The sequence below is a fragment of the Gordionus sp. m RMFG-2023 genome, chromosome 1 (assembly GCF_954871325.1).
Source record: "Gordionus sp. m RMFG-2023 chromosome 1, tfGorSpeb1-WG-v2, whole genome shotgun sequence".
Taxonomy (NCBI): domain Eukaryota; kingdom Metazoa; phylum Nematomorpha; class Gordioida; order Chordodea; family Parachordodidae; genus Gordionus; species Gordionus sp. m RMFG-2023.
The window spans coordinates 9,411,800-9,426,668 of NC_088775.1; the positions used below are offsets into that span (position 1 = coordinate 9,411,800).

General features: G+C 25.5%; 1 protein-coding gene across 3 annotated transcripts; it reads right to left on the minus strand.

The window, feature by feature from the left end:
* Nucleotides 1–652: 652 nt before the first annotated feature.
* LOC135922957 (KH domain-containing RNA-binding protein QKI-like) lies at nucleotides 653–14,537 on the minus strand. Of its 3 annotated transcripts, none has more exons than XM_065457508.1 (8): nucleotides 13,865–14,015; nucleotides 7,116–7,252; nucleotides 5,292–5,408; nucleotides 3,644–3,787; nucleotides 3,339–3,423; nucleotides 2,573–3,196; nucleotides 1,104–1,208; nucleotides 653–824 (listed from the first exon to the last, which is right to left on the minus strand). In XM_065457508.1, the coding sequence occupies exons 1-7, from the start codon at nucleotides 14,001–14,003 to the stop codon at nucleotides 1,147–1,149; spliced, it is 1,308 nt and encodes a 435-aa protein (XP_065313580.1). In that variant the 5' UTR covers nucleotides 14,004–14,015; the 3' UTR covers nucleotides 653–824; nucleotides 1,104–1,146. The 3 variants fall into 3 exon arrangements, with proteins under 3 accessions (XP_065313580.1, XP_065313581.1, XP_065313582.1); XM_065457509.1 differs by lacking the exon at nucleotides 13,865–14,015 and adding an exon at nucleotides 14,385–14,537 and having other exon boundaries at nucleotides 656–824; XM_065457510.1 differs by lacking the exon at nucleotides 13,865–14,015 and adding an exon at nucleotides 14,094–14,240 and having other exon boundaries at nucleotides 656–824.
* Nucleotides 14,538–14,869: the final 332 nt, after the last annotated feature.

Genomic DNA, 14,869 nt, shown 5'->3' on the forward strand with positions numbered 1-14,869 from the left:
ATTTTTTTTCAAAATATTGTATATATATATATATGTAAATATAGCAAAGTAATGTATAATAAATATAGCGCGCAATATTTTTGATTATCGTAAAAAATAATATACATTAACATTTTTGCTTTTTAATGTTACTTACATTATTCTATGAATAACTTATACGAGGTTGTCCATTATATTTTATTTTCAACATTTTAACTAATAAGAATAAAAATTTGTTTTTCTAAATTACAAAAATATTTTTATAAAAAAAATTTAAATATCCTTTAAAAGGGGGAACTAAATTTTTAATACATATATAATAGATTGTCTAAACTAAATATGTAATAAAGGAGCATACACTTGCTAGTACTTTGTGATAAGAATTATCCAAAAAAAATAGTACAATTTTGACAAGTTTATGCTTTTCGACTTTAAAAAAACAAAATAATTAAGAGCAAAAAAAAACTTATAATGATAATATATATATAAAATTGAGATTAATTTGATTTTTTTTGAGACATCTACTATTTGTAAATGATAATTACAAATTTTATAAAGTAATATATGAATTATTATATAATATCACATTGTTAATAATTTCAAATATTATAGTATTTTCATCAATAATTTATTAATATTATTTGATTATATAAGTTAAATAAATATATATTTTTTTAGGTGGTGTAAAATTTTTGAAACAAACATATGATTAATAAAGAGTGTGAAGATGTCAAAACGATTTGTTAATAATTAACTGTCAAACTCGAGTAAGTATTGTGTGAGTTGTTTTAGTAAGTAGTAGATTTGTGTAAATAGTGAGATGTGGCCGAATATAATTGTTATTTCTAATGATGTTAAATAAAATAAATGATTATTATGGTTAGTCAATATTAATTGAGAATTTCAAAAAAAAAACTGGAAACAATTCTATAGATGAAAGAATGCTTTGAAATATTAAATTCTACCAGAAATATTTGGCTACCCAGAGCTTATCTTAGACTTAATAATACTTTTACTATGATAACTCAACATAAAGCATCCTTTTTTTCATGGAGGACGATTAAACAAGAAATTTACTTAAAATGTGGTATAGAAAGAGAAAAAAATGATATTATTATGTTTACATAACGAGCCAGAGCATAACGTCTATCTAAATATGAATATCTATCATCCTAGTTTGTATGGATGCTCCCTATTCAAAACAATCTTTCTAAGCTTGTTTATAGCACCTATTTAAAAAATATAAATGTATATATATATATATATTGTAAAAAGAAATAAAACTTTTTTAAAAATAAACCTTAAGAAGAATCTCAATTTTCGAATTCGTAATTTATTTAAGAATATATATATAAAAAACAGTTAATTTGATTAACATAAATATATATAATTTTATATATATATAATTATAAAAAATAAATTTTGATTGTAGATGGCGTTTTCAACTTTAAAATCTGATTATCATTCTTTAAAAAGTGATTTAATAAAACAGATGGGGGGAGGGGGGTAAGAGGCTAAGACTTAAGTTTGAACAATGATAATAATATTTAAAAAAGGTAAGATCGAAAAATCTAAGATTCAATTTTTTTTCGTTAAAAAAGAATAAGTTATTATATCACATGATTTGAGTTTGAGCAATAAATAAAAAACAAATCTTTAATACAAAATATAGGATATAAAGTATATAAAAAAGGAAAATGTTTTTGCTTTTAAAATTGCAAGTTAATATATAAAAAAAAATTGTAGTTAAAATAATTTACAATTGAGATTTTCCTACTATATAATTTATAATTTTTTTTTATTATAAATTTGGAATTTGTTTTTAAAAGTTCCACTATTGCCCCGGGTCTAATTTTTAGTTGAGTACTTTTTGGTTTTTTTTATTAAAGATCATGTCTTTTTAAAAAAAAATAATATACAGGTTTATATTAAATAAATATAATAAATAATATAAAGAAATTTAAATAATTATATATGCATTATTTTAATATGATTAATTAAATTTATAATTTAAATAAATAATTTGGTTATTTTATTTTTAAATTTTGTCAAAATATAAATTATTTAAACTAAAAGTTAAAAAAAGAAAGAAGGTAATTAAGCATCACATTTCATGGTGTGGTGAGGGTAAGCAAAAAATTACTGCCATTAAAATAAATTTCGCAATAATTGCATTTATCAAAAAAAAATATATTTTGGAAAAACAAAATATTTTTTCGCACAAGATATGTGATAAGAATATCAAAAATGTAAAAATCTTAATGCAAAATGATTCGTCGGAAAAAATATAATTCCACCTCCTAACAAAATTAAATATTTTGTTCTAAAAAAATTTAACCCTTCGTAAAATAAAATGGAATAATAAAATAAAAATATCCCTTAAAAATCGAAGCGATGTTTTTATATGTAGAAGTAATATAATGATATGAATATATTATTAAATTTTATTGAAATTTGGTCAAAATCACTAAAAAAATTTTTTTATCTTCCTTTACAATTTGCTATGGAGGAGTGCAGTTACTTAATATTTGTAAATAATTTAAATGATAGTCCTTCATAGAGTTCTGATTTAAGTATTAATGAACAAACGCACCGAAATGGGCGATGGCACCTTCGAAGGGGTATTCGAATACCGCGTTACCGGTCCGAGCGTCGAAATAGGGTTGAGGTTGGGTGTGATTCAAGTGGCTCAAATGACCGTTAAGTGGATCGTAATATAAAAAATGACCGGCAGCTCCACCGGTTGCAGTTTCGATATAAGGAGTCAAGGCGAATTGCTGCGGAGCGGGATTAAGGTTGGCTATGGGAGGGAAAGGTCTGATCGAAGAGGACGAAGTAGAAGTCGAGAGAGAGGAAGAAATGGAGGAACTGTTTGTGCTTGATCCATTGCAAGAAGGAGAATGAGATGCTGTTTCATTATTCAAATGATTGAGATGGGGGTGGTGTTGATGAAAGAGGTAAGGGTGGTGAGCGGTCATAAGAGGAGGTGATCCAGGGCTGCCCGAGGGAGATAAGGCGGTTAGCACTAAACTTCCTGCCGGGATAAAAGTATGCCCCCCGTGACCCATTGGAGTACTGGTTAAACGATGAGCATGGTGATGGGACAGAGGAGTTCCGTTATTCAGGTTGTTGAGCGAATTTATACTGTTTATAGTATTCAAGGTGTTTAAAGAATTGAAAGAGTTGGCGATAATGTGGTTGATCTGTTGGGAGTTGTCTAATTTTATGATTGATAATATAGAAGATAAAGCCTAATTTAAAAGAAAAGTATCAAATATAGGATTTTTTATTAAATTTAATGATGTCTGAATTGATTATAAATATATTAATTAAAAATTTATACATAGCAAAATATGTACTTTTGCAATTAGGATCCCTGAAGGTTCCATTTAGAATGGCTAATTCCATCAATTGCATCTTTTTTAGCTCATCCTCACCTTCGGCCTGATTTATTTTTTTAAAAATCAACAATATATGATCGTAATTAACTATTCAAGTTACAAGACAAATTTTACGAACAACGTAAAAAAACATGAAACTAACCGAGTAATGTTCCACCTTGAATTTAGAAAGCGTGATTTAAAATATAAAATATAGGGTATTAAATTAGGATTAAAAAAAGAAAGAATGATTATATAAAATTATTCGAGTGAGCTTCGTTTACCGCAGGTATCAATAATCTAGCTATCTCATCCTTAGCCCTATTCATTCGCATTATAGCTCGCTCTTCGGTGTCTTCTATGGTAATCAAGACGTGCAGCTCGTCACCCAGGTGTTCCCAGTTAGGTTTGCCCTTATTTTGTTCCTCCTATAATTAATCAATATGCGTGTTGTTTAAAAGTCAAATCTAAATGACTATAACTTAAGGTGAGTTAAAAATATTTCAGCAGTGGCTAGGAAAATTATTCATTTACTATGAGCAAAAAAATATATCAAAAAGGGAAATAATAAAATAATATGTTAATAGGTTTTTAAGAAAAATCCTCTCAATTTTTTTTATTGCTTTATTATATATAATATTTTAAGTTAATAACAAAAACACACACAAACTGTAATTTCAAAAGTGTTTATCATTTTCATGAAATTTTGAGATAATATTAAACAAATTCCGATGGAAATGAAATTTAATTATATAAACTGTAATCTGATATAGAACGTTTAAAATTATGAGGAGTTCTCAAATTTTTATTCATTTATCGGCCTAAGCCAGGCGCAAAAAAATACCCAGCCCTATTTTTTTAAATAGAATTAAAAAAAAAATTTGGATGGAAAATCGTTTTTATGATATGTTCACCAGATGACGAGAATAATATAATATTTAAGGGATATAATAGAAATAAAATTTGTGCAAATATCGATCCAACCATGAATTATAATATATTTGAATTATTTTAATTTACGGGGTAAATCGCTTCTACCCGCTAAAGACTTGCTTGAAGATCAATCCAATCACTCGATTTCCGGTTACGCTCTTGCGGAAGGTTTTGACCTTCCAACAGCGGAGCCCCGAAAAAGTGAAATGAATGAATGACCCACAAGGGCCTCGACGGGGGCAACCTATACCCCTTCGGAAAAATTGAAGTGAGTCCCGTATAGCTTCCCGTTATTTCGCGGAGAAACAACGGAGACCTGAGTTTTTTAATTTTCCTTACTCATTAGTTTAAGGCGGAGGAATGGGTTATACGATAATTTCATTTATATAAAATTATTTAACTTGGGATCATAGTGTATTAATCTTATAAATTTAACTTTTATCTGGTCAGATTGATTATTCTTTTTAAAATGGGCTCTCTTTGTAAAAAAAATTTCTTTTTTGGCATAATATAGAGTTCGAATTTAAATTTTTATTATAATTTATGAGCAAAAATCTACCTTTAACCTTTATACTATTTAGCGCCATCTTATGCGAAATTATTTATTTTAAATTTATACGTTAAAAATATTTAAAAAATCTTTTCTTCTTTTTCAAAACAAAAAAATAAATAATCTATAAACAAGAAATCGGAGTGATTATGAGATAATGATTAATAAGATAAACCTTGCAAAAAGGAGAAAATTCAATCAATATCAATATGACAATTTTAAATTTATTCTTTAAAGATAAAATATGCCCAAGAGACATAATTTAATTTTTTTTTAATTACCAAATTTAACATTGAAAAATTAAATCGACTAATCCTTCCTATGATATTTAAAAAAAAGTCAAGGTGTGCATATCTTTTTCTATTATGTATCGTAAAGAGAAATTAAGGTGAGCAACGTCCGAGTTTAAAGGTAGGAGCTATAATTAAAAAAAATATTTATTCGTTGACCTTTTTCTTGTCTCTCATTGAGCCTTTGCCGCGGATCATGATTTTGCAGCCGGTTTCTTGTTCTAAATGTTTGGCTGTCATACCTCGCGGACCCAAAATTCTCCCAATAAAATTAAACTATTTTTTTTATATATAAATTAATAAAACATTTAAAACTAAAATAGATTTTACTATGAAATGATAATTATTAGTATTGTTAAAATGCCGGTCAACATATATAGCGGTAACTAGTATTGTAAAAAAATGTGACAAATGACAATAACTAGGTGCATTTGGAATGCAAAGACAAAAGTAACAAGTTATTTAATGAAAAATATGCTAATTATTTATATATATATTATATATGTATCTCGTGAGATATGAAATCCATGGGGACTCGAAACTCAATTTTATATAATTTATTGAGGGGAACGATTTTTAAATTTGTAGAATCTGATTTGACCGGAAATGTATTCCGGCATATGTAAAGTAACGATCAAAAGAATTTTATATAATTTTTACCATTACATTTTGTGTATTAATCAGTTTATATATGAAAAATCGATTATATAAAAAAAAATGTAAATTAAGTGTGATTCAAAAATTTACTACAGAATTGTCTAAAATTCATAATTGGGGTATTCTATTCTATATGTACCGGAATAAATTTCCGGTTAAATAAGATTATCCAAATTTAAAAATTCCTTATCAGTAAATTATTTAAAATTAAGATATTTTCCATATCCTAATACGACATATATATATCACACGATCTTTAATAAGAATGATTCCCCGAATTTAAAATGAACTGTAATGTCATATTTACAGTAGTATTGTTAAAACGTCTCGATTGATAAAAATGGTGAGCCCAATATTTTAGCCAAAAAGTATCATGCAAGCCTGGAGATTTTGCTCATAGATACCAGAAAGGTTTGAACATCAATTAAAGAAATTTCGAGACTTGCGTAATATTTTTTTAGCGAAAATAATGGGCTAACAGTTTTTAAAAATCGAGTCGTTTAATAAAAACTATATTTACATAAACCGCTCAGGTAAAAACGTCATTTTTAGACACCAATTCTCCATATGGTTTAAAATAAAACTTTAATTGTCCAATTTTTTTTGTTTAAAAAATAAATATTAATTTTTTTTTATTCCCCAGTGCAAATAATTTCTTTTATTTAAAATTGTATTTTTATTTAAATTCTTTTGATTAAAAAAATTTGTAAATCGCAAAATTATTTTCTTCAATAAAAAAAAAATTATAAAGTTACTTTAAAAAAAAGAAGGTATTAAGAATATTAAACTTTTAATAACACTAATCATTATGTATCATTGAATAAGGCCCACTACATATATAAAAAATAAAACATAGCTCAAGGTACAACAATAACAAAGACGAAAGCGTGTAAAATTGAATGCATAAAAATAAACCACATAAAAAATGAATTACAGTAAAAAAAAAAAGAACAAAATTAATCAAAATATAACTAATAATATTCTGACAAACTGTAAAATGTGACTGTAAATAATGAAAAAATGATTAATTATTTATAATAATTATTATAAAATAAATTCCAACATAATATGCTAATATCCTTTGTTTTTAAATCTTCAAATTTTCATTATATTTTAAAAATGCTTTTTAAATCAAATATTTTAACACATAAAAAATCACTTTTTAAATTAAATAATTTAACACTTAAATCACCAAAGATTGACTTTCTCTCCATTTTTAAAAAAGGAGACTTATATTTGAGTTATAAATGGCCGTCGATACAATTGTTTGTATAGGCTAAAATGAGTAACGGCGTAATTTCTTATATTATAAAGTTAGTTACTAACTTCGGGATAGTCCTTCGTGGGCACGTAAATTTTATCGGAGAGTGTGACCATAGAACCCGTTGGTTCAGGGAGATCCAGCGGTTCCGATTTGGTATTGCAATTAGAATTGAGCAAAAGAGCCCTGACTTTACCAATTTCTACCCAATCAAATAATATATTTTAAGAAATTTGAAAATATTACTTTTAGTATATTTAGTTAATAAACTGTAAAGAATAAAAATGATTTAGAGGCCATCCCTCCCAGGTCTCTTTTTTAAATCTAAGCATTTTTTCCAAATTATTTAAAAATTTCGAAAATATATCTAATTATCATTTATATTAAAATAACAATTAAAGTGATATACATACAATACAATACAAATATCAATTTTTGTTTCGAATTTTAAAATAACAAAAATAATAATATAAACAAATTTAATAGGTCAACCAAAACATTAACAAAAAAGTATATCTTTTTATCTGAGCCAAATAATGTTTAAATTTGATAGAAATAATAACTGATTGTCCATCCTACTTAATTCTATGTTATAAATTAAAAAGTTTGAATAAGACATCGCTAGGATTGTTATGATTTAATCCAATTGTTTAAATGAATCATGATTAAAATCAATGCTTTTTTAAAAATCACAATTTTAAGCCAATTTCCTTATTAGCTTATAATTTAAATAATTAGTTTTCAATTTTTTCAAAAAAATATTATCCTATTTTACTATATTTTGCCACAAACGATGAAATCAATTGTTAAATTTGATTAATACTGAGCTAACCGGAAATAAAAATTAAAATTTTTAATGTAATAAACTCCTTTAAAAAAAATATAAGAACAATTTACCCTTATCGATGTATATTAATATTTTGGATACAAGAAGATTTTCATAGTTTTATATAAAAAATATTAATTTTAATCCTAGTTTTTTTAATTTTATATAAAAATAAAGTATTAGTTAAATTAAAATAATCATACATTACAATAAAATTGTTTGTTAATTTATAAACTGGTGTTTTTTAGTCAATCCATTAGAGTTTAACGAATTTCGCAGAAAAACAGATGTTTAATTCAACTTAATATAATTTCTCCTCGGGGATTATATTTTATTCCAGGAAGATATACATATAAAACTTGATTTATAAAAAATAAATAGCGATTTAATTTTTTAAATAAATCAAGATTTTGGCCCCTATCCGGTGTTAGCAAGTGGGTAACGCCGTTCCTCTAGGTATTAAATAAAAATGTTAAGCGTTTAAACAAGACTTATTAAGCACAGCTTGTTAATAAGAGTTATAATATCGTGTCGGTTTTATCATTTAAAGGCGAATATTTTTTTTTCCTATTCAAGCGTGCGCTAAAAAAAACGATTTGAATTAACAAATTCAATGCAGGCGGGTGGGGTGAACGTTTGCGGCTGTTTAGTGACCGGATTCTGAGTATTCAAACATTTTATGCACCAGAAAAATGAACTAAATAGTCGCCACCCCCTTTACCAATAAAATCGGAAATTGAAATCAAGATGCTAAAAAAAATTTTTTTATCAGAAACTCTTTCATTCCTCTTTTTTTAATGAGAGAAAAGTACAAAATAAATTTGCTTTGAACAATTTTCTCTGATCAATTGAACAAAATCAATCGTCATTTTCTTAAAATTTAAGTAAGCCATAATCTCTCAAATTTCTTCCCATCGCGAATAACCGAAAAATGAAACTATATTCTGCCCCCATTCCTCTTGTTTTAAGAGAGAATTAATAACTATCTGCGTACAGGGTTGACAGGTCAAAATTTTCAAATTGAGGGAGAAATTTTATATTTTGCGGGTGAAATATAAAAATTGCTGAAAAAATTTTTTTTTGCGGGCCATAATTACTTTATATAGATATTAACAAAGTCAGTAACGTTTTATAATTGTAAAATAGGTAGCACACATATAAAATATGAATAATGTTTATTATTGGATAAAAATACATATGATTAAGGTAAGGATTGAAAGGAAAGAGCCATGTTTTTTGAATAAATAATTAAAATTTATTTTAATATAAAAATCAGAGGCCTGCAGAAGTACCATTTAAATGGCCCGGATTTTTTTAAAAAAAATTTTTTCGTTTTAAAAAATTTTCAGGTCCGGTCCAGATTTTTTTTAAATAATATTTTATTTATTTTTGATTTTTATAGCTATTAACGGCGATTTCAAATATTTGGTTTTAAAATATACGGCCCGGCCCGGATATTTTTTTTAAAAATATGTTCAGGCCAGGCCCAGTAAAAAATAAAATAGGGCCTGGCCGGATTTGCAGGTCTCTGATAAAAATAATCAATTACTGTTTCTCAAAATTATTAGCCTAATTTTTCAAGCCCGGCCCGAAATTTTTTTTAAAAAAGTTTTGCCGCCGGGCCCGAACCCGAAATTTTTTAAAAAAGTTTTGCAGGCCCGGCCCGAGCCCGATTTTTTTTTAAAAAAATTTACCGACTAGGCCCAGCCCGAATTTATTTAAATATAGAAATTATATTTATAATTACTCAAAATAAAAGACATATGTTATATGTAGTTTAGTTTCAATAAATAAAATCAAATATTTTTATTTTATATAAAAAATTTAAAATAACTTGATGAATTTAGATATATTTTTAAAAAAAATTTAAGGTCCGACCCGGCCCGATTTTTTTTAAAAAAATATTAGGCCCGGCCCGAACCCAATTATTTTAAATAGAATTAGGCCCGAGCCCCTCGGGCCGGGCCTAACTTTGCAGATCTCTAATTTATATCTTAAAAACGTTAAAATGTTTAAAAAAATTGCGTTAGTTTTGCGGGAGAGAGATGTCTGCGTGTAAAATAAAAAATCGCGGGAGTCTCCTGCTGATGAGGGGAGACCTGGCAACCCTGTCTGCGGTACCGTTCAAACTAGATTTTAGGAAATATTTTTATAAATTAAAAGAAAGAAAGAAAAAAGGAAGAAAGATTTTAATATTATAAGTAAAGTATATTTTATTTAGGTTTTTTGTTGATGTAAACAAAATAAAATATGGACATGGGGTTAGCATCCTTTCAAAATAGATTAATTATTTTTTTAAAATAATTTTAAATATCAAAATAAGCTATAAATTAAATTTGATCAGAAAAGATGGTCTCCTTTCGTTTACCCCTCTAAATAAAATCTTTTTTTTTATAAAGAGCTTCTAATGTGCCAATTCATAGATAAAGAAAAACGTTTGTTTTATTCGCTTTGCCCAAATATTTATAATAATCTTCGGCTTCCATTGTAATCCGTTTTAGTTATATTCCTTCGCTCTTTCTTTTCTTTCTATCTACGAACTTTAAACTAAAATAATCATTTAAAAATATAAAACATCGTGAGTGGTACGATAATTAAAAATAAAAATTGCACCGCCAACCCCCAAATAATTAGTGTAAATGCCTTTTATTTTTTAAAAAAAAATTTTTCGCGAAGAAAGTAAAGCAAACAGATTAAAATACAAAAAAAATTTTTTCTTGCTCTAAGCCTTATCTGCCCACCATATGCGCTCAATCTGTCATAACTCATAAGAGAATCTTCTTCTGTTTTTTTTTTATAAACTAACACGAAATTTGTAAAAATAAAAAATAAATTATAATATTATTTTTTTATTTTTGTGCCAAATGCCAATAAAATGCAAAATAATATTTTTTTTAAAAAAATTAATGTATTTCTAACGATAGAGAATGCATCGGACAACTTTGACTGCTCATGGTCTTTTTTTTAATAAAAAAATATATTTGTTTTGTGGAGCAAATTGAGCAATGAGTAAATTAGATAATGAAAGAGTTTATTTTTTTATCGGCAAAAAATAATAAAAGTGGTAAAGTGAATTAATATTCATTTTTTATATATATTTTAAAATTTATGAAGTTCTTTATATCATGTTTTATAGTTAGCGAGTCAAAGAGTAGTTTATTTTTTTTCTTTGAAGAAAACCAAATCCCACCTTTTCGACAAAGCTAAAAGTATACCAAAAGCGTTAATAGTAAATTAAAAATCGAACGTTGCAAAAATATCTTTCCGAAAAGGGATATTCAGGGCTTTTGTATTATTTATTAACGTCTGTATATTTACTTTTAGTTTTAATAAACTCCCTATTTAAAAGGGAGTAGAAATATATTTATCACCAAATATAAATTATTAACAATATATTTAAGTTTAATTTTTTATATCTAATGTAATAAACTCTAAAGATTCAATCTCATAAACTAGAATGCTGATATATGGCAAGAGCCGCATCTATGAGGAGGGGGGGATTTGGAGGCTTCACCCCCCTTCACAAAATTCCTCGCCCTCTCATGAGATATTAAATATTTTGCGTTTCAGGCAATTTTCATACACTTAGAAGTAAATTTTAGAAGAAGAAAATATATTAAAATTGCTATAAATTATCATTAATATTGCATAATTTTGGTTAATATTACATAAATTATTATTATTATTCATAATTTAGCTATTTATCAATTATTTATATTTTTCTATGATTCATTACATATTTTTATTTATTACCTAATTCATATTCTAATTTTTATTCATCATAAAAAAAGTGATCGAATTAGGCAATTTTCGTTCGAATACGATTGACATATATTACAGGTCCGACCCGGGTACATGGGCCGCTGGGCCGTACATTTTATAAACCAAATATTTAAAATCGGTCTTTCTTTCTTTCTTTCTTTCTTTCTTTCTTTCGAAGAGAAGAGAAGAGAAGAGAAGAAGAGAAGAGAAGAGAAGAGAAGAGAAGAGAAGAGAAGAGAAGAGAAGAGAAGAGAAGAGTTAGCTATAAAAATCAACAATAAATATAATATATTTTTTAAAAGTCTAAGCAGGACCTGAAATATTTTTTTCAAAAAAAAAATCCGGACCGGGCTTGGCGATGCAAATGGTACCTCTGCAGGTCTCTGATATATATATATATGCAATTTCTGATCAAAATATGCAAAAAAAAAATTAAGCCCCTGCTCCCTTCCCTACTAATTATTTTTTATTTACGGCCCCGGATATGACCTTAGTTGAGTTATCAAGGAATACATACGAAACATGAATATAATTTTTTAAACAAAGTGGAGCAAATGATAAACGCACAAAAAAAACCTACTCGGACTATCAGTACTTTGATGCAAACATTTATCGCAAATCGCAACCAAAAATTTAAGCAAAATGATTTTTTCAATAACAAAAAATGGATTTAAAATTCGATAATCAGATATGAAGAAAGAAAGGCATATTTTATCGATCAACCCCAAAAAAGACAGCTATTTTAAATGGTAGTTTTTCATTAAAAGAAAAATATTAACATTTTCCGAAAAATATTTAAAAATAAATTAATTTTTGATCTAATTTATAAAACTAGAGGAAACCTCGTTTTTACGCTTTTTTATGATTTATAAAAATAAAATATTAAATTGCAATTCATAAATAATAAAAATGCAGCATGTGAAAAGATCGTATATCGAAATTTGAATTATGAGAAACGCGTTAGATTCTAAAAAAAATTATGAATGAAATTTTAAATTTGTCACAAGGATAAATAATTCTAAGTTAATTTTTCTTTCTTAAATTTGATTCAAAAAAATTAATGATTAATATATAGTATTCTTAGAATTCAAAGATTTAGCAATATATTTTTTTATACCTTCCTTTCTCGTTCTTTCATTTATACAAATTCAAATAAAAATAGTAATTATAACATTATATTCATATGTAATAATACATTACAGTGTCTCGTTAAATCAAATCTTTAAAAGTTTGGAAATACTTATTGATAATATTAAATGTTAGTTATGTTTTCTCAACTTCAAATCTTAACATGTATCAAGTTGAGAATAAGTCCACATTAAAAAAAAACATGCATATGATTAGAGTGCACATTTTTAGAAGAATAACAAGTAACAATGATATTGCTGAGAAAAACATTTTAACAATGAGGTTATTTATTTATAATAAAGATATATTAAATCCTAGGAATAGACAAATCTATTAAACACAAATTTTGATTATTGTGTAACACTTTGTAAAGCAGTTGTTTATCTTTATATTATTTACTTTTTTTTTAAAAAAACATAATAAAATAATTTAAAATAATTAAGAGTAAATCAATTATAAAACATACAAAAAACTAAGCAGGGCTTTTTGTAAAAGAAAAATAATTTGTCATTAATCTTAACAAAATGAAAGAATTTTAATAATGTATATGAATTTTAATGTTTTTTTTATTGAATATAAGGATGTCAAATTCAAAAATCTTATGGAGCATCTGTAAGTCGATCATTTTTGACCAATCCAACCTATAGGAAGAAAATCATTTTTGGAACCTGACTCTTAAAATTTTTTCTATACCCAACCTCACACAAAATTAATTCCATATTTATCACCCAATGCAATAACAATCAAAAAATATATTTAAAAAAAATACCCAATAGATTTTTTAGTATGTTATAAGAAATAATCTAAAAATAAACAAAATTTTAAAATAATATACAATCAAAATATGATTTAGCAAAATTATTTTTAAAAAGTCTCCAAACTAGAAGCATCACCTAGAAAAAACAGACCTGACCCAAAAGAAAATCATTATAATGAACCAACCTAACCCATGGGTTTAGTATTATGGAGACCTCTAATTTGGTTAAGACTGCACCTATTGTTATATATAATTGTAAGCATATATTCTTATAAATTAGTACATATAGGTTAATAAATTTGTGTAAGCAGTTATATTAAATAGTAATTCTTAAACATTACCATCATCTAAAAGCCGGTCTAGGTGCATGAATAAATTGGGAAATGTTGTAATTTGTTTTTTATCTTTAAGCAATTGGGCCAAATATTCAGTAGTGCTGTTGTTATTAGATTTAGTATCATGCTTAGTATTGTCATTCATATTTAATTTAATCTATAATATTAATATTTTAATAAAAAATTTAAACTATTACTATTTATTTTACAAAAGATAAGTGGAATAATTTTTTACTTCTAATAAATTGTGAAGAATTTAAAGAACAATAATGAATGCCAAGATGATATGTTAGTTGGTTAGATGTTAAATAATTAATATAACCTAAATTTAATCCGAAATTAATAGTCTTACTTATTCTTTAATATTATAATAATTTTTAAAATATAATAAACATAAATTTAAAATAAAATTTAAGTAAAGGACATTTTAAATTGCGGTTCTACAATAAATTTAAGTTTAAAATAACTGCTGATATAGATTATTGATAAATATTTATAATATAATATATTATAATTATTTGCTTACTACATATGCTTGAGGCTTTAATTATTTATATTTTGATATATTGTATTGAAAACAAAATAATACATATCATTATAATAAAAAATTGGATTATTTAAGCAAATTTATATTAAATTTAAATCAATTTTTGTAACCATAGTAAAAAAAAAGAAGTTTACATCAGGTTTCAAATAATTTATTTTACACCCGTAGGGCTTATAAATAATCATATGTTGTAAACACTATTTAAAATTTTTAAGACAACGACTTTATATAAAAATATTTAAGTATTTTAAATTATTTAAAATGTATTATTATAAAAATTAATTCCTCCATTCGAAGATATAATTATTTTTAGCTTGAAAAATATTCAATAAAATAATTCATAAGGAATCTTTTTTTAATAATTTCAAAATATGTGATAGTTAAGCAAGAAACCAAAAAAAAGCTAGTTAAATAGACAAGGAAGTGTTAAATAACTTAGCCCATTTTTTAATTAATAATAAGGG

Coding starts and splice junctions, on each gene's coding strand:
- LOC135922957 (XM_065457508.1), bottom strand. CDS start 14,003: ATGAATGACAATACTAAGCATGATACTAAATCTAATAACAACAGCACT. Junction 5,409..7,115: donor CCACGAAGGACTATCCCGAA/GTTAGTAACTAA, acceptor TAAAAAAAATAG/TTTAATTTTATTGGGAGAAT. Junction 1,209..2,572: donor AGGTGCCATCGCCCATTTCG/GTGCGTTTGTTC, acceptor TTTTTTAAATAG/GTGCTATAAACAAGCTTAGA.